This window comes from Pleurodeles waltl, chromosome 5 (assembly GCF_031143425.1).
Source record: "Pleurodeles waltl isolate 20211129_DDA chromosome 5, aPleWal1.hap1.20221129, whole genome shotgun sequence".
NCBI classification, from domain to species: domain Eukaryota; kingdom Metazoa; phylum Chordata; class Amphibia; order Caudata; family Salamandridae; genus Pleurodeles; species Pleurodeles waltl.
In genome coordinates this window covers 755,467,864-755,487,761 of record NC_090444.1, presented here as the reverse complement: position 1 = coordinate 755,487,761, position 19,898 = coordinate 755,467,864, and the positions used below count along the sequence as shown (strand labels likewise).

The 19,898-nt window shown below is 43.7% G+C and overlaps 1 protein-coding gene across 1 annotated transcript in view; it reads right to left on the bottom strand.

The window, feature by feature from the left end:
* The window catches only part of ESR1 (estrogen receptor 1), a 1,426,508-nt gene that overhangs the window by 131,254 nt on the left and 1,275,356 nt on the right, over positions 1-19,898 (bottom strand). The window contains exon 6 of the mRNA XM_069234719.1: positions 5,407-5,540. Within this exon, the coding sequence (XP_069090820.1) occupies positions 5,407-5,540 (134 nt within the window). The remainder of the gene's footprint in view (positions 1-5,406; positions 5,541-19,898) is intronic.

Here is a 19,898-nt window from a genome sequence, read left to right as displayed (position 1 = left end):
ATGGACCTAGTCTCTATTTTGTTAGCATTCTCAAGACCTCCCAAATGGGGCAATTGTGGAAGCCCTTCACATTTCTTTATAGCTGTGGGGAAGATGTGCTTCACTGTCATTAATGTGTTATTGAAAAAGCTGACATTGAGCTTCAGTTCAAGACCAGATCTATCCTCAGAGTATAAATGTAAAAATTTGCACTATAACTTGCACGATGCAAACACCGTCTTTTTCCCTTCCTTTGAGATTTGTGGGTGGTACCTACTTTGCAAGTCATTTCTGCAGCTAAACATCCACTGTCCACTGCTGAAGGAGGTTTGCTGACACATATATACTGGATGTGAACAACCTCATACCAGCTATACCCACCAAAAAACACCACACAACCTTGTAACAGCACATATTAAAACAAACTTCATGTCACACCTAGGGGCATATTTATGAGCCCCTAATGCCACCTTGAGCCACATTAGCGTCATTTATAAAGTGGCCCACAAAGGCCCAAATACTTGCACCATATTTATAAAGTAGAGCAATGCATGCAGTGTGCCACTTTGTAACTCTTTGCGCTACATTATGACTTCGCCAGGCAAAAATGGCGTAAGTAATCTAAGAGATTCCCTTGAGTCATTTTTTATGGCACTTTTAACACCTGCTCAGAGCAGGCGTGTTGGAAAATGGGTTATTGGCGAGGGCAGGTAAGTACCTACACTTAGCAATAGGCAACTAACCTCCACTTAGGTCTAGTCAGGTCTCAGTAAATTAACCCTAGCTCAACACTTGGTAGCTTGGCAACGAGCAACAAGACTTAACTTAGAAGACAAAGTGTAAAGCATTCAAATATAACAAAACAGTAATTAAATAAAACACAGGAAACAGTTTAAACATCTAAAATCATAAAAAAATAGATTATACTTTTATCTTTAAAATGACACCAAAACAAATAAAATCAGAGGAGGGGAACCGGAGATATGAATTTTTAAAGAATTAATGCTTTCTAGCGCACAGAAGCAACTAGCGCTCAAAGGGTTAAAAAAGGTCACACTGGAAAGGAACAAAGTCCAGAGCTCAGGCCGCCCATGAGGTAACACTGTCACACTTACTTTCAGAAGTGTTTCATTCAGGAAAGTGGTCCACATCACCAGCCAAGGGTTCAGAGGCTCTGGTGTGCCTCTTGGGGTCTGGGACTACAACTCCCACAATGCACCTCTTCAACTTATGGAGTTGCTCCAAACATCTCCAAACTTCTGGATCTTTTTCCAGAGGTCCTTTTTGTGTCCTTGAAGTGTCCACAACTTGATCCAAGGTCCCAGAAGCTCTGAGTTGCTCCTTGGGAGTTGGTATTACAATTCTCACAATGCACCTGGGCAGAATCCTCAAATGACCACTGGACTCTGGTCAGCTGGGCTTTGCTTGCAGGACTTGCTGCAGGGGACTCTGGACAGCTCCATTGTACCTGTAGCAAAAAGGGAGTCCCTTCTTGAAGCAGTAGAAGACAGGCAAAGTCCTTTTAGTGGTGAAGCCCAAGTGTACAGCTGGTGCAGTCCTTCAGAGTGCAGTGTACAGGTGAAGGTCAGGGGTCCAGCAGGGCAGTCCTTCTTCTTCTGACGTTCTTCCTTGTTGGGATCTGGCAGAGAACTGAGGTGTGGGTGCAAGTCTGTCAGTTGTATCCTCATTCCTGGGTGAAAAACAGGGGGGTCCTGTTTCTCCAATCAAGGGCAGGGTCCTTCCCCCTGTGAGGACCACATCCTGGGAAGTGTGGTAAAAATCAATCCCAGGGAGCAACATTCCTCAAAAATCCATCATGGCTGAAAGTGATTTTTGGAGGTTACATCTGGCTGAGCCCACCCACTGGTGTGGTTAAAAATCCTAAACACCCCCCTCTCCTGCCCTCTCCTAATCTAATCAAGGGGGCACCTAATTGTCTGGGTTTGCAGGATGTGAGTGTGTTGCTGGGTTGCTCCAAATGTCCTTCTCTGCCTTTGAAGACCAGTTTGGCAGCTCTCCCCCTTCCTGCTTCACAATCTGCTGAGGGGAGATCTCCTCCCCCAGGCACATCTCTTTGTGTGGAGCCAGCATATTCATACCTCATGAAGGCAGCCTGGCCAGGCTGCCAGAGGCTGGCTAATCAGAGCACAGCAGCAAAAACACTGCAGGGCTGAAGTTGCCAACTTTTCAGGTAAAGTTTAAAACTCTTTGGAAGTTGTGGGATTTATTATAACAATTAATTTGATACCAAACTTCTTGTATCTGTTACTTAAGGGGACTTTAAAAATTAAAATAAAGTCTCCTCATGCTAGCCTATGGAGGCCATTCACTACAATGAGGGAAAAACACATTTGGCTGTTTTACCTCACCAGGTCTTGTAAAACTATTTTTATAAGGTCCCTGCTTATAGTTACATGGCACCCAGCCCTAGGGGCACACAGGGCACACCTTAGGGGTGACTTATATGTAAAAATAAGGTAGCTTAAGACTTTGGAACTACTTTGGAACTACTCTTAATTCCAAAGTCGAATTTGCATTTAACTTTAATTTAAAAGCAGCCAGCAAGGCAGGCCTGCCTTTAAAATGACAATGGGCACCTCAGCCGTGCACCTATGGGTGCACTACCTATGCTGGGGTCCCTAAACCTACATCCCCTACCATATACTAGGGACTTATAGGTAGGTTGACTTAGCTAATTATAATTAGCCTAATTTGCATACTGATTTTACACAGAGCACAGGCTCTGGGACTGGTTAGCAGTACCCAGGGCACCATCAGAGTCAGGAAAACACCAGCAAAAAATGGAAAACGGGGGAAAAAAGTAAGGGGGCCTCTGCAATCAGCCCTGTTCTCTCACAAGGTGTTAAAAGAGGGCTTCCATTATTGATAATGGGCCCCTTTGAACTCTGCAGGAGTAGCACCAATATTTTGGTGCTACTCCTGCAGAGTACATCAAAAGAGTCAATAAAAACACCACTATTGTCCCCTACCCTGCGTCATGGTGTGCCGTATCTTAGATACGGAGCACACATGGTGGCGGTAGGGGGGCGCTGAGGGGCACAAGGAAAGTGGCACTGCATTATGTGTGCTGCATTCTGTCTATGTGTGCTGCAGCACACATAGAAAGAGGAAAAAGCCTCAGGGGATTGTTTTTGTGGAGGAAGGTGCCCCTTCCTGCGAAAAAAATCCTGCATGCAACGGAGGCACCCTTGCACCATGGTGCAAGAGTACCTGCATTGGTGCTAGGCAGCCAAAATGACACCAGTGAAGGGGAAAAGGCTGGAATGCGGCATCTTATTTTAAATATGGCACATTCCTGCCAACTGGCAACTGCATTTTGGCATGTAATAAATCCAATTTGCGATTCGGTAACTTGTTACTGAATCGCAAATTGGATTTGCGACTACATACCGATTCGGTATTAGGAAGGGGTGTCCCTTCCTAATACCGAATCGCAGAGGATTGTATGATTGTTTTGTGGCCGTGAATGCAGTCACAAAACAATCACAATTACCACCGATTTCAAATTGGTGGTAACCCATTCACAAAGGGGAAGGGGCTCCCAGGGGAACCCTTCCCCTTTGTGAATGCATGCAAAAACATTACCTACTCTTAAAAAATGAAAAGAAAACAGATTTTTAATTTTTAAACGCATCCCGTTTTCCTTTAAGGACAACGGGCTGCATTTAAAAAAAAAAAAGCTTGCTTTATTGAAGAGCAGTCACAGACATGGTGGTCTGCTGAGCCCAGCAGGCCACCATCCCTGTGATTGTAGCCATTCACAATGGCTCGCAAATTACGATCTGCCTCGTGAATATTAATGAGATATGTCCATTTGCGAGCCCTTGCGAATTGCAGTATGAAATTCCTGGAGTTTCATACATTCCAATAGTGTTAATTTAATTGCGATTTGCAAAATATTGCAATTAGGTAATCGTTATTGGATATAATGATACATCTGGCCCAAAAACATATTTTTGCCCTTATGGTAAAGGAAACACATTCAAACAGGAACTCTGCTACTCAAAAGTAATTATGAAACCTTTTTGTGCAAATTTCTGGGGAATCTTGTAACTATATTCTAGGTTGCAAGATACTTACGGAGCTCACCTAGCTAGTGTCATTGGGTTTTCACCTGAACCTGTCATGGCCCAGGAAAGGGGAAAGTACGGGATGGAGTATTTTATGAGCATTAGTATCTTTCCGAAAATTTGTTTTACAAAGCAAGAACTGCAGACAATGTATATATAACATTACACGCTTTGCACCTTATTACAAAGAGGTTCAGCAATTATGCTAAATCAGGAATTAATGTGGAGTACTGTTATGATAAAAAAGGACGGATTTCCACATATAATTACTTAAGTTGCTCTTTCATACACTGCCTACCATGAAGCACCAGTCCTTCAAAGTAAGTCTCCAAAGCCACTCTTTCAAAATGTAAAAGATGAATAGTTGTTTTCATATTGAATCGAAGACTGCAGTGTATGTTATTGTGAAAATAGTTAAAAGATAAGTTTCTGCTCGCCATGCCACCGCGGGATGACTTAGCAAGCTAAGCATATAATGCTAACATCTCCTTATTGTCTAGTTTCATCAGAATCCTGGCAAGGACAACTCAGCCTAACTTCTTTATGAGGTCAATAAATTGAGAACCACTCAGCTGGATATTATTAGCTCCTGTTTTTATAGTGTTTACAAACAGCAGAACTGAGTTATCAAGCACCATATATAGCATGAGGTTTAAGTTTAAACCATTTTACCCTGCCGCTACACATAAGGGAACTTCAAGGACAAAGTTGTACCTCTTAACACAACGAAAAAAAACATTATCTGTGCATAAGTAAAGTCATTTCCCAGCCTGACTGGCAGTTGTAAGTGCCAGTACAGCCTGTCATTTCCTTGCTCAGTGCTAAGGTGATTAATTCAATTCCATCTTCTGGAAATCAAACCACCTATCCAGGGTTATCTGGAAAAAAGTCAAAATCCACAAAAACCTAAGTGACAATCTTAAACAAGGGGAAACATTCAGATGTCAACCAGAAGAGGACAGGGGTGAATACTGGGTGCCGAACAGACCAGTTTCCTGAAGGAAAGAAGCTGTGACATTCCGTAATACATGGAGTTTGTGGAACATTTATGTTCAGGTAGTGGAATGGAAAAGTCTTTGACATCATCCAACCTTATCAAAATAGCTGCACCCTGAGACTGAGTCAAATCTAAAAATTTAAGACTAACCTCAGAGTTTTTTAAAATGGTTTGCATAAGTGTTCAATCATATCACATATTGCCTTGGGTTAATGGTCAGTGCTATTTGCATGCTGGGCTTTAGCAGTGAATGTACCAAATTAAAATAACAAAAAATCAGAGAGCATGTACATTTATCAAGTAGGGCACGCCACATGCCACAGTGTTAGAGTCGCTCACCAGAGTTGAGAAGAATGATGGACTTGAGGCACATGAATTCCTCACCCTCAAGTTTCATTGCACGAAATCGAGCTGCTGTGGCCACCAGCATGTCAAAGATCTCCACAAAGCCCTCTACACACCTTCCTTGATTCCTGTATGGAGACAAAGAGGTAATATGTTGTGTTGTTTTGTAGGGTGCTTCTTTGTCACAAGTACATAATTAATTTTCAGGTATTGATGTGTCTAGTGTTGCATATATTTTAAGCTAACTGGAATCCTGAAAAAGATTGCAAAGGTTGGGAAATCAAGATTGTAAACTGTGACTAACAGAAATTCAGTTTTTTCAAAACATGCAACCAAGAGGCTGCCACTAGCTGGACAAATGTATTACATTCATTTGGTAAATTAAGTATCCAAATAATGGCATTCACAAAGTCAAAAGTCACTTTTCTTTAGACAATTCATTAACCTTCTTAAATGAAATTTATATGCTATTAAATTTAGCTAATATGGTTGAGTTACTGTGTGAAAAACTGCTCCAGGGAAGTGATTTGCAAGCAATATTAGGTGGGTCAACCAGAAAAGATATCACCTAACAGTCAAGGGTAACTTTCCACCTTGAGAACTTTTAGAAACTGACCTCTGTCAACTGCAGAATTAAAGGTCTTTTCAGAGAACATGCACAGAGTACCCATCCCAGGGTCAATTGAATTGTAGCAGAATGTGTTTATGAATGTGTTTAGGCGTGTGTTCGATGGTGCATGAAGGTGCATGTATGTCACGAAGGGGTCTGGAGAGGGTGGGGGAGACCAGGGGAGGGGGGGTAAGCATGCTGCGAAAAGACAGTCGTCATCAGTGAAATGTGTGATAAAACAGAATGATTATGAGTCATCTGGGAGGGATCAAGGCTCAAATGTATACTTTTCTTGCGCTGCATTTGCGTCATTTTTTTACTCAAAAGCGGAGCAAAATTACAAAACATAATTGTATTTTGTACGTTTGCACCGCTTTTGCGACAAAAAATGACACAATTGCGGTGCAAAAAAAGTATAAATATGGGCCTAAATGAGTGGTAAATTGTGTGGACACACTGTGTGAATAAAGGTTTGTGGGGTTTATCCTCTAACATAAGAACAAATCACAATGTAAGATGTCAATTGATTCAGTGCCACCATACATGATAGCGAACGGGAACATTTGAAAAAGGAACATTTGCTACTATGCTTAGTTGTGAGCTGTAAAGACCAGATATTCATCCAGACAGTTTTACAGGAAAACTGATTCCCAGAGTAGGTGTTCCATTTGAATTTAAGTGGAGGAAAACAGAGGGTAAACTATAGGGTGATTAGAACAAAGATTGTTAGGTATTACTCGTGACCCTAACAGTCATGAGCAAGTTTTGTTAGTTGATAAGACGGATGATCTTGTGCACACCGTTGGGAAAGAATTTCCCAAGGAATTTTCCAGAAAAGTGGGACAACTAGATGGGCTCCTGCTCAAAATTCTTTTGAGAAAAGAGGTTGTACCAGTTACTCCTAAGATTAGGAATGTTCCCCTGAAAAACAGGAAAGATGTTGAAAATGAATTAGGTAAGCTTGAAAGATTTGATATTATTGAAAGTGTTGAACCCCAGAATGGTTGTCTACTATGGTCGTGACCAAAAAAACGAATGAAAATATAAGATTATGCATAAATCTAAGAGCTGTCTATTTGAGTATTTTTGTAGACAAATTTCCGTTGCCTTAATTTTGTGAACTACTAACAATGACCGAAGGGAATGGATTTGTTTTTATACATTCACTTTCCCTGCCCATCAGGTACACATGCACAAGAATAGTAAAAGTTAAATAGCTTTTACCACTCCTTTTGGTTGCTATCAATTCGCATGGATGTCTTTTTCTTACCTTCAAGAGGCACAGTATTCCAAAAATCGATGTATATATTATTGAAGGATTGCACGGTTATTACTAGTTTCCAAGATTATATTTTGATAATGGGCACACCTAAATTTTAACATGACAGACATTGTGAGACGTTTGTGAGAGGATCTGAAGATACTGGAAGAGAAAGGTTTAAAAACAAAGTTAGGAAAATGTAAGTTTGCTATCTGATTTTTGAAACTATTTAGACCATGGCCTAAGTGGTAATAGGATTGTGGTGAAGCAAGAATTTGTAGAGGTAATCAAGAATACCCATGTCCCTGAGTCCAGTGATGAAGAAATATCCTTCCATGGTCTTGCAGAGTACTATTCAAAGTATGTACAGAATAAGCCCTATGCATTAAGATTATTACTGAAAATGAAAAAAAACAGTTTATATGGAACGATAACCTTCCGGAATGTTTGCCATCAAACAAAAATAACATATGCAGTACTACTCCCTCCAGGATTTTGATTCTCATTCCAGAAGAATTATTACATCTGAAACTAATGAATGAGGTCTTGCTGCAGTGGTTGTCCTATTGAGATAAATATGGTAATTAATTTACAGTAGTCTTTGCTTCTCACACTCTTTTGGAACAAGAAACCTGGTTTGTGGAGTTTGAGTCATTTCCAACAGTACGTATGGGAAACTGAATTTGTATTATGCCCAGTTCATGAATCACTCACTAAAAGTGTAACTTCTGAAGGACCTTACAGAGCATCACCTCACATTTCTAGGATATCTGTGATATTATTTGACTATGATTTTAAAGTAGAATAGGTCCCTGGTAGAATAAAACAGGATAGCCATTTTTTAAGTAGAGCTCTTTTCAACAGGAACAGGACATAAAAGATGATTGGGGTGACTGCTTGGTTGCCAGTGTGAACTTACCAGAACTAGAAGCCATCCCCAAGGAGAAATGGGTGGATGCTTTGCCAACGATGAGCCATTTAAGGGAGGTTAGAAATGTTTTGAAGTGGATATGCTAGAGACGTAATGTTTGGACAAAATTCTGGATCATATTTGGGAAGGTAAGAATTAATTAGTCGTGGAAGATGGTGTCATGGTAAAGAGGCAAAATTGTTCCACCACTGCTCTGAGAAACAGAATTTTGGAAATGAATCATGAAGGACACCCAAGGACAGACAGGAGTAAATTAAAAGTAGGAGAACATTACGGCTGGCCAGTGTAGGAAAGTGGAATATTATGTTGTGTGGGGCTTAGTCCTCAACATTTAAAACTCTCACAATACCCCAAAGATTATCTTTGGATTCACACCAATAAATCCTGAGCTCAGTCCTGGTGGTCTCACAAAGAGCAGTCAAGCTTTACTAGAGAAACATGTGTTAAGCATTTCAGCGCACCAAGATGGGAAAAACCTAAATTTAGTGCACAGACCAGGCTGCTAACCCTAGAGGTGGTCAGCCTGCTGTGAGTGTGCACTACCCTGCAAATCTAATTTCCCACCTGACCATGAACAAATGCGCCTGGGGGCAGGAGAAGGGCTGTGTCCTCCTCTGGAGGACAGAGCAGATGGCTATCAGGGGCGGTGAAGCCTTTGAAGGCCACTGCCCTGAAGTGCCTATTCACTAGCCTGGCAGGGGGGAGGGAAGGGTGATCTCCTTCCTGCCTCAGCCTCTCATGGAGACATTTTGCATGGCTTTTTCACTGTTTGGAGAAGTTTTTCAACTTCCATTTTTTGATTGCAATATATTTTTATTTTCTCAAATATTGTCCTTCTTTTCTTTGGTTCCTTTTCCTTTTTACCTTCCCTCTTCTGTCTTGTTTTAACAGGTTCTGATATTGATTTATGTACATCTTTCCCCAGTATGCACCTTTCTGTCCTGATGATGAGCCCACAATTTCAGGTGGATCGAAATGTCATCACCTTGAAACACACTGACCCTTTTGATTATACTCAATTAATTATGGGTGCAGTTGTGTATGTTGTATAAAGCTGAGTCTTAGATTTTTTGGAATTGTGTACCACTCACTTCTGCCTACATGTTCGTTTGATACCTGTTGTAATGTGCCCCGTGGACCAATGGTCTTCTTCTCGGTCCCAAACAAAGTTTGTACCTTCAAGAATGTAGCTGCGTCGTATTTTGTACTTCCTTCTGTCACCATTGAGAGCAACATGGTGTTCAGGCAGTGTTCGTCTTCTAAAGTAGGACTGTCAACCTCTCCACATAACCCCCATTGCTTGTGCTTGGTCATCATGCCTGATTTTTGAGGTCATAGAGCACTTTGCTTGTTTGTGCCGGTAAGTATGTTTTTGGTTGTTTTTGTACCTGACTGTCATTGTCTTTAGAGTTTGCTTCATACTGATGATGACTCTGTGTTATGGTGCAGCACAGTATTTCTTCTTTTACCTTTATCAATGGGTTTTGGCTGGATTTTTTTATGTACTCCTCTGCAGGGCCTTCAACTTTTTTGATAGCTGTGTATGGGCTCAAGTGGTGCTTAACTCCCCATATGCCAAACACAGACCATTTTGCATCGTTTATGGGGTGCACGTTGCATGCACAAGCAATTTTCTGTACTTTTGCAAACTGTCATGGAGAGCAGCTTTGTTTCTTCGTCCCCAGTTACAGCGTCCTCCTCTGCCCAAGATCATGTAAATGAACACACTATTCAGGGAGCTCTGTAACAGACGACTTTATTCTTCAACATGCTATAGAGCTCCCCTAGTGCTCTGTGTCATAACTTTTATAACTATACCGTAACTCCTCCCATCCAATCACATAATTCATATCTAGATTTCCCCCAGGACATCGAGGGCCCTAGCATGCATGATATCAAAGACACTACATTCAGCACTGCTTCTTTTTAAATTTGACAACTCTGCACTCCACAGCAGGAAAGGGATACTGTATTATAAAGTATCTATGCTTCATTTTTCAATGTAAGTTCTGAATAAGCTGTGATAAATCGCACAACATTCACACACCTAGCATGATGCATTAACGGCATTCATTCAATAAATGAGATGTTGATGATGGGAATCTTACTAGAGCCATTTATAAACAGTGCCTGACTCATTGCTGACCAACAAAAACTTAAGCAAGGGAGCTATGTATTTTGAGACAATAATAGCTCACTTAATCATCTGTACCCTGGCAGGAGGTGTTTTATTGTAATGAAATCATTGATGTAGGTCAGTTCTTGTGACTAAACGTTTTGCTTAAGAAATTGTGTAAGGGCACCGCAGTTTAATTTCTTTTCATTTGTTGCCTTCGCATCTTGTATTTTCTTCTGTAATTGTTTCAGTTTTAGACATACGAAGGGGCATATTTACAAGGAAATGGTGCAGGGCTATCCTGCACCAAAATTGGCAGCGCCGCACGTCTAATTTACAGAAATACGGCACACCCCTGTGTTTCCCCTTGTGCTGGTGCGAAATGTTGTTACCTAGTGCCAACGTAGGCACCCTTGCACCATAGTGCAAGGGTGCCTGCGATGCAGGGAGGATTGTCTGTGTGAAGGAAGGTGTCCCTTCCTGCCCTTAAACAATCAAAAATGGTGATTTGATACTCCTAGGGTTGCTTCATTCCGCACACATAGAAGTAGCAAATTGTTATAATTAAATGATTGTTTATGTGCAGGAAGGGACACCTTCCTGCATATAGACAATCACAAATGGCCTTTTGCTCTTTCTATGTGTGCTGCCGAATGCATCACACATAGAAAAAGCAAAAACGAGGAGAAATAAAAGTATTTCTCCTCGTTGTGCCATGCTAACGCCATCCCTGGGGTGGCATTATTTTTTGGCGCTGTCTCAGATTTACATTTCCTTGTAAACCTGTGGCATTGTCAAAAAGCAATGGGTGTTACTTGGGTACAGCAACACACATCGCATGCCCCTCTGCCGTAGAAAACTGCGTTGGGGGGTCATATTTAGAAGGCAACGTTAAGCCAGAAACAGTGGCTTAACTCCGCCTTGTAAATATGGCACAGCATCACCGGAGCGTCACAAAAAGTGATGCTCTGGTGGCGCCAGGGACTTGTAAATATGCCCCTGATTTCTTTGATTCACTAATTTGGTGTGCACAGGTGTTTAGAAAATATTTGTTCAGTACCTATTAGTATTTATTTAGAAACAAAACAAATGAAAATCAGAAAATAATGAGAAGATATTTCAAACTATAAGTACTAGAGATTTCATCCTATTATCCAATAAATTTGACCATTTCCTGCATTTAAACCAATAAAAATAAACCTATTCGGATATTCCAGCCTGTCAAGTTCCAGTGCAAGTTAATTTTATTTCATTTAGACAATCAAGTGTATGAAACATATTAAAAGAAATACTCAACACAATCTCACATTTCCAACTGTAAAAATACTAAAAACATATAGAAACTCCAAACCTGCATATTTGCAAGCACCCGCGCGCCATCAGAGCATGACTTTTTTTATGGCCCTGTGGCGCACAGAGCAGTCCCATATCTACAAGGCCATGCAAAGCCACCATGCATGGCTTTTCATGCCCTTGTAAATATGGTGTAAGGCAACGCAGTGAAAGTCGTTGCGTTGTCTCACACTGCATCGGGGAAGTGTGTCATGGGCATTGCTGTGGCTGTTCCCACTCAACACCCATGGTTTTTGACACTGTCACAGATTTACAACATAGCATAAATCTGGGGCAGTGCCAAAAACTTACACCTCCCCAGAGTATGCGTAAGGAGAAGAAATGTTTACATTTCTCCTCTCTTTCCATGTGTGCTGCATTCTACAGCCATTTTGATAAATTGGTATTAAAATCCTTGAGTTGGCCGAGTTCCTCCAGCAAGAGAGAGGCAAACATCCCAAAGAGCGATAAGAGAGTAGATGTCCAGAGCCGACACTAAGCCTTCCTTATAGACTGGGTGTAAAACTGAGCCTTTCCAAGAGAATGGAACAAAGTCCGTATCAATACATGTTCTGAATCGTTTTGCATCCTGTTTGTAAACTGACTGTGGGATGCCATTAGGGCTGGGAGACCCATCTGCTCTAATTTTGTGGGTCTGTTTCCCGAGCCTTATTGCTGTAAAGGTTAAAGCAAAAGACTGATGGTGACCGAGGTCAGCCTCAAAGCTTGTGTCCTGATTATTTTTCCTGCTGATGATTGGTGGTGGTTTAAGTGTTTAACTAAATCACTGTAGAGGGAGCTCATGTGAGTGATCCTGTCTACAGGAGCAACATTATTCCTATTTACATTTGCAATCTTGGCTTCCCTGGGTAGGTGCATTTCTGGCCAAACAGCTCTGCCCTTCGTGGAGCTCTTGGGTGGAGAAGGGGTTCATAATGGACTATTCCACCTATTTTTATGATCCCAGAGTTTCAAGTATAAACGTATCAACAGTATACATGTACAAGTGTTAAGAGATATAGTGAATGACCCTTTAGTCCTGTAAAGAGGGACGGCATACCGCAAAACGCTTTTAGGCCCTTGTGGCTTGGCGCTTCGTCACACTACTTTACCTTAACCTAAACAAAAACTGCACCATTACAATTTCAACTTACTTGGGGATGGGGCTGTAACATTTTCCTTCTACCAGATAGTGAGTTTTGAGTGGCATCATTTGTATAAGTTATTTTTTTGCGGCTCGGGGGCTGATCGCTTGACACCAATGTCCTTTAAGGAGCTCTGTTTTTGACATATGTTGGTATAATAATATGTATATATCTTCGGTGTTCATGAACAAGCCATTTTATTTGTTCTATTGTCTGTATTTGCAGTACTTTATTTCCGATATTTACACCTTGGTTATTTGCATTACATGTCATTAGATTTGAAGGAGCTGCTTAGCCCACACAATTATACAGGGCCCTATCCAGACTGTGGGAAGGTAAGATCGTTTTAAGCTAGTGGATGTTACATCTTATATTTTCCACCTAGCACTTTGGCATGCTCAATCACAGCTGTTTGCCTCATCGGTGTGTTCATGACGACACAGACATCATACACAGACAATGGCCCTCATTATGACATTGACGGTAAATCCCACTTACCGCCATGCTGACTGCCGCCAACATATCGCGGCGGATATCCGTTGACCATATTATGACACACACACAGCAATCCTTCCCTTTTCAGCCGCACACACAAATCCCCCACACCAAAGGTCGCTGATAAACTGGTGGTAGCAAAACCCACACCGTTATGCCAAGAGAACAACGCCCACAACATTATGACCCACGGATCACCACAGTGGACATTCAATGGCGGTAAACCATTGGCGATACATACCGTTGTGCTCAAAATATACACACTCAATCAAAACAGCATCATATTGGACAATTCAAACTACACACACCTGACACACATACACACACCCACACCACTATAAAACACACATCCACATTACCCACAACCCTTTACGACTACAAACCATTGCCATGAGATAGACACCACCACCAGACAAGACCAGAGACACACACCACCATCACCTATTCACCACCCACGCACCTTACATTACACACCCCAACACATCACCCTACACACCCTCACCCACACTACTCACCTTACACCCTTGGCACCGCAACGATACCACAGATTCTCTGAGAAGGAACTAAGGGTCATGGTGGAGGAAATCATCTGGGTAGAGCCTCAGCTATTTGGAGCACAGGTGCAGCAGATATCCATTGCTAGGTAGATGGAGCTATGGCGGAGGATCGTGGACAGGGTCAACGCCGTTGGACAGCACCCCAGAACAAGGGATGACACCAGGAAGAGGTGAAGCAACCTACGAGGGAAGGTACATTCCATTGCTGCAAGACACCAAGTCGCAGTACAGAGGACTGGCGGTGGACCCCCACCTCCTCCCTCACAACTAACAACATGGGAGGAGCAAGTCTTGGCAATCATTCATCCTGAGGGCCTGGCCGGGGTAGGAGGAGGCTCTGGCCTCCTCTCTGATGGCAGCCATTGTCCCTGTGTCTACCCTCTCCCCTCCAACTTCCTCTTCCCAATCCCATTCCTCTCAACCCCAACCTCTCCCAAGTACACAGGCAGATGAGCACGCACACAAGAGAACACACAAGAGTGAGTGGCACAGGCAAACATAAGCACCACACATTATCCCACAGGCACTCACACAAACACCATTCAGATGCAGACATACCAACATCCACTGCCTCCACTGTGTCGCCCTCCTCCACCTCCTTCCAGTTCCGTCTACACTCACACCTGCATGCACTACATCCTCATCCAGTACCGCCATCACCAGCACACCTATCAGAACTCACACCTCACTGGCAGACACCACCCCAACAGCCATGCACACGTCCCCTGTGTCCTCTCCTACTGTGTCTGTGCCCCCCTTCCAAAGTACACAAATGCAAGCACTCAGACACCCAACAGCCATCCACCTCACAACAGCATCCAGCCCATGCACCCAAACACAGCAGACAGACACCTCCTACAACCACTCCCTCTTCCTCCAGTCCCAAACCTTCTCCCTCTTCCCGCCCCACTGCCCCTAAGAAGATTTTCCTCTCCACCATTGACCTCTTCCCTACCCCCCCATCCTTCACGTCTGGCCAGGGTGGGTAAACTCCAGGCAAGCACCTCAGCCACCCAGTCCATGGGCCCAGTAGTGCCCACAGCAATTCGTGGTGGGAAAGGATCCCGGCCACCAGGCAGCTACACGGAAAGGGTGCCTGCCCCAAGTGCTGCCATGAAGGTCAAGGTGCCACCCCCAGCTGCTGCCAGGAAGGGCAAGGAGCAATCCCCAGCTGCTGCCAGGAAGGGCAAGGGGCCATCCCCAGCTGCTGCCCTGAAGAGCAAGAAGCCATCCCCAGCTGCACCCAGGAAGGAAAAGGGGCCATCCACAGCTGCTGCCCTGAAGAGCAAGGCACGATCCCCAGCTGCTGGCAGGAAGGGCAAGGGGCCTGCACCAACAGGCAGAAAGGACAAGAGGCCTGGTGCTGGGACTCAGTTGGAGCCCTCACCACCAACCATGGTGGTGCAGCCATCCAAGGCTGCAGGGGATGGGCTGGAACCTCCCCCTACCACCAGCAGCAGCACCACCAGCAGCAGCACCACCACAGCAGCAGCACCACCAGTGGGCAGCCGTCCAAGGCTGCAGGGGATGGGCTGGAACTTCCCCCCACCACCACCACTAGCAGCAGCAGCACCAGTGGGCAGCTGTCCGAGGCTGCAGGGGATGGGCTGGAGCTTCCACCCACCACAACCACCACCAGCAGCAGCACCACCAGTGGGCAGCAGTCAGAGGCTGCAGCGAATGGGCTGGAGCTTCCCCTCACCACCACAAGCAGCACCAGCAGCACCAGTGGGCAGCCGTCCGAGGCTGCAGGGGATGGGCTAGAGCCTCCCCCCACCACCAGTGGCAGCATCAGCAGCACCACCACTGAGCAGCCATCACTGCTGGCGGACAATGTGTAGTCCAGCGTCCATGGGCTGCTGTGCGGCCTGCCCCCTGTAATTCCTGTGGGTATGACACCCAGCTGAGAGACTGTGACCTTGCACTCCCCAAGCTCTGCATCAGGGGGCTTGATGCCCCCTCCAGAACCAATGGAGAAGCCACCCACTCACCCCATCCTCCCCAGGATGAAGATCACATGCCACGATGCCCCTTCAGAACCAGTGGAGAAGCCAACCACTCACCCCATCCTCCCCAGGATGAAGATCACAGGGCAAGAAGCCCCCCCCCCAAAACCAGTGGAGAAGTCACCCACTCACCCCATCCTCCCCAGGGTGAAGATCACAGGGCACGATGCCCCCTTCAGAGCCAGTGGCAAGTCGCCCACTTGAGAGACTGTGGCCTTGCACTCCCCAGGACCAAGCACAGGGCATGTTGCCCCCTCCAGTGCCAGTGGGCAAGTCACCCACTTGAGAGACTGTGGCGTTGCACTCCCCAGGACCAAGCACAGGGCATGTTGCCCCCTCCAGAGCCAGTGGGTAAGTCATCCACTTGAGAGACTGTGGCATTGCACTCCCCAGGACCAAGCACATGGCATGTTGCCCCCTCCAGAGCATGTGGGCAAGTCACCCACTTGAGAGACTGTGGCCTTGCACTCCCCAGGACCAAGCACATGGCATGTTGCCCCCTCCAGGACCAGTGGTGTTGTTCCATCTGCCGGCTGAGGTGCCCCCCGTTTCCCGTCCCCCTGAGGTGCCTGCCTATTTTTGAACTGATGCCCCTGCAATGTTCTCTCCTTGTTGTTGCAGGAGTCAAGTGGGGCCTTGGACTTTGTAATGTGGCCCTGTGGCCCACGCACATTGAGGACTGGGCAGTGTCTCTTGATTTGTATATACTTTTAGATTGGATGTATATATTTTTACTGTATTTATATTATTACACTCACTTTCATCTATTCGTGTTGTCCTTACATTATTCCTGAGGGGTACAGGGTAAATATGTTATGTTACTGCATCTGCTTGTGCGTATGATGTTGGGGATGGGGGTGTTGCGTGTTGTGTGAGTGTCACTCTCTTTTTCCTCCCCTGTGTGCTAGGCGACTGTACTCACCGTGGTCATCTTCGGCGTCGTTGGTGTTCGTGGTGGAGCAGGAGGTAGAAGATTATGGGGAAGATCTGCAGTTCAGGCTCCATGGCGGCGTGGTTCTTCCCTGAGTCTCCAATGATGAGTTGTTTCTCTTCTGTGCAGTGTATCTGCCAAACTTTTGATGTTGTTGGTACCGCCCCGGAAAAGGTGGCGGATTGGGCTGTCATAATACAGTGGGTGGAACATTGTATTCCGCCTGGCTGTAGGCGGCTACTGCCGTGGTGCCTGTTGATTCCACCCTGGGGGTCGGTGTGGTAAGGTGGCTGTCTATCTGACTATCCGAGCTATTTCCGCCATGGTCATAATTTGGAAGCATTTACCGCCAGCCTATTGGTGGTATTACTGCCACTTTATCAACAACGGCCAGGGTTGTAATGAGGGCCAATATGATTCTTGACATTTGCCTTTTTGTTTATGTTTTCTTTCTTTTATTACAGGTCACCAGTAGAGAAAGTACATACACACATAAATGTAAGACACATACAGATGTAGCCACACTTATCACGAGAGTCACTTTACTCTCTTCCAGTAAGGATTAGGTATTTCCTATGGTCCTAAAGAAATATCATTACATCGGTAGGGACTGAAAAGGGCACAAAACATATAGACCTTACTCCTGTAGAGTAGGATTCATACACACAGGTAGTGCTGGAGCTCACGCGGAGGTCTTCTTTCTGCCTCGGGTTCAGAAACCGCACGAGCCCTGGAGAGACAACACAACTTGTCCCACCTACCCTAGAGGTCGACCCAATCTTTGGACTTAGTGAGGAGTGTGATAATCAGATTTCTTCAATGCAGAACAATAAAATTATAAGCATAAGCAATTTTAAACACCATGACCAATTTAGCCACAGAATCAAAACTACAAACTGAATCAAGTTTCAAAGCTTTATTACAACCACAAAGTCAATGTAGTGTAGATGGTGCTCAAAACTAATTTATAAGCATATATGAATACCAAAGGCTGACCACATGTCTAAAGAGATTAAGCATACTAAACATCAATGCTATTAGACACTCCTAGAGGATAACAGAAGTTAAAAAACTATAATATGCACATCAAAATCAGATTTCAAAGCAGATGATGGTGAAATCATCAAACTCAATAAATAACAGTCAATAATTGGGACTGGGCCACCCTTATTCCTGGTACAAATTCAGATTTGCATGTTGAAAAGATGGTGAGTGACACTTCTTTGAGATATAATCTGCCTTAGTTTATTCAAGATAAGGAATCCATGAAACACCCCAGCCAACAGATGTCTTCTCTCCCACGTCTCCAACTGCTGGATCACCCTTAGGTACTGTCACCAGGTTCTGGTGTCATACATTCTGCCTAAAGGTTCTATATACAGAATGCCACACATCTTCCCCCCTTCATTAACAAAAGAAGAAATTTAACCAAACAACAGTCAAGGGCATCCAATTACAAATGACAACATATAACATGGGAACACATAAAATAAAGAGACATAAATACTAAACAAAGTCATCTAAAATTTTAGGGTGTTTGATAACTCTTGAAGACTTCCTAGATAAAAAATGATTGTCAACATTATCATGTTTTACTTCTACACCATCTCCCTCAGAATTATTTTCCCCACAAGCAGTTTTCACTTTGACCACTCTCCCAATATTCCACACTTTGTGATCTTCAGTTCTTACCGCATTTCCCCGAACTTTCTTAACTTCGAGAGGCATAGAAAATTTTGAATGTTCTTTTGAAAGACCAAAGCGAGGATTCTTCACTCTGACAAAATCACCTACTTGAATCACTACTTTCTTCACTGCTTTCCGCTTATCAAATCTGATCTTCCTTTCTGAAACCTTCTTAAATTCTTTCAACCACCTCTGCTTATCATTACATAAAGTTTCAGATTTTGAACCAAACTTATCATTAATCCATGAGGGACACACCAACGTGTTAGGTTTTCTCCTCCTGAATAACTCAAAAGGTGAAAAACCCGTAACAGAATGAGGAGTCAACCGATAAATCTTGACCTTACGTGACACTTCCTCCTTCCAACATTTGTTACACGCTTGAGACATTTGAATAGTTTCCTTTAATACTCTATTTAGCCTCTCCACCATACCATTGGTCTCAGGATGGTAAAGAGAAGTTTTCTTATGTATAATGCCTCTTTCACTCAAGAAGCGTTCCATGTCCTGTGAGACCAATTGTACACCATTATCTGTGAGAATAGATGAAGGAAACCCTTCTCTGTCAAAAATATCATTGAGAAAGCCTATTACATCCCGTGTTTCCACTGAGGTAGTGATTTTAAATTCAGGCCACCTTGAATACATATCCAATAACACAATTATATATTTATCAGATCCGGAGTGTCTAATCGGACCCAAAATATCCAAAGAAATCTCTTGCGAAGGTTCTTTCGGAAGCTCCCTCACTTTCATGGGCTGGACTCTACAAGTTAAAGTCTTGTCAGCTTTCAAACATTCCGCACACTCCCTAACACATCTTTCAATTAACACATCCATACCTGGCCACCAATACATGAGTCTCAACCTTTCTTTTGTTTTAGAAATGCCAGGATGGCTCTCATGAGCTATAGAGATTAGCTCATCTCTCAACTTCTCCGGAGGAACAAGCCTAGTTCCTCTCAATATGAAATCACCATGAGTTGACAATTCATCTCTAACTCTCCAGAATCCGCATAATTGTTGATCATTCTTTTCAGTACCATCCCATCCACTTCTGATTTTTTAAAGAACTTTCTGTAAAACTTCATCACCGAGTAACTCCAACATCCATTCACTCTCCTTGATTATACCCTCCTTGATCATACATACCTCAAAATCATCACTACCATACATGGAAACATCCTCATTCTCCAAACTGTCACTTACCAATCTTGAGCAACAATCTGCCAGGTTGTTTTCAACTCCGGGTATGTACTGGGCCCCAAATGAGAATTCCTGCAAAGCTACTACCCACTTTCTGATTCTACCAGATATAGCATCCAAACCCTTTTTTTCAAAGATCTCTTTTAACGGTTTATGGTCCGTTCTTATAAAAAATTTGCTACCCCACACAAACTTTCTTAGTTTATTCAC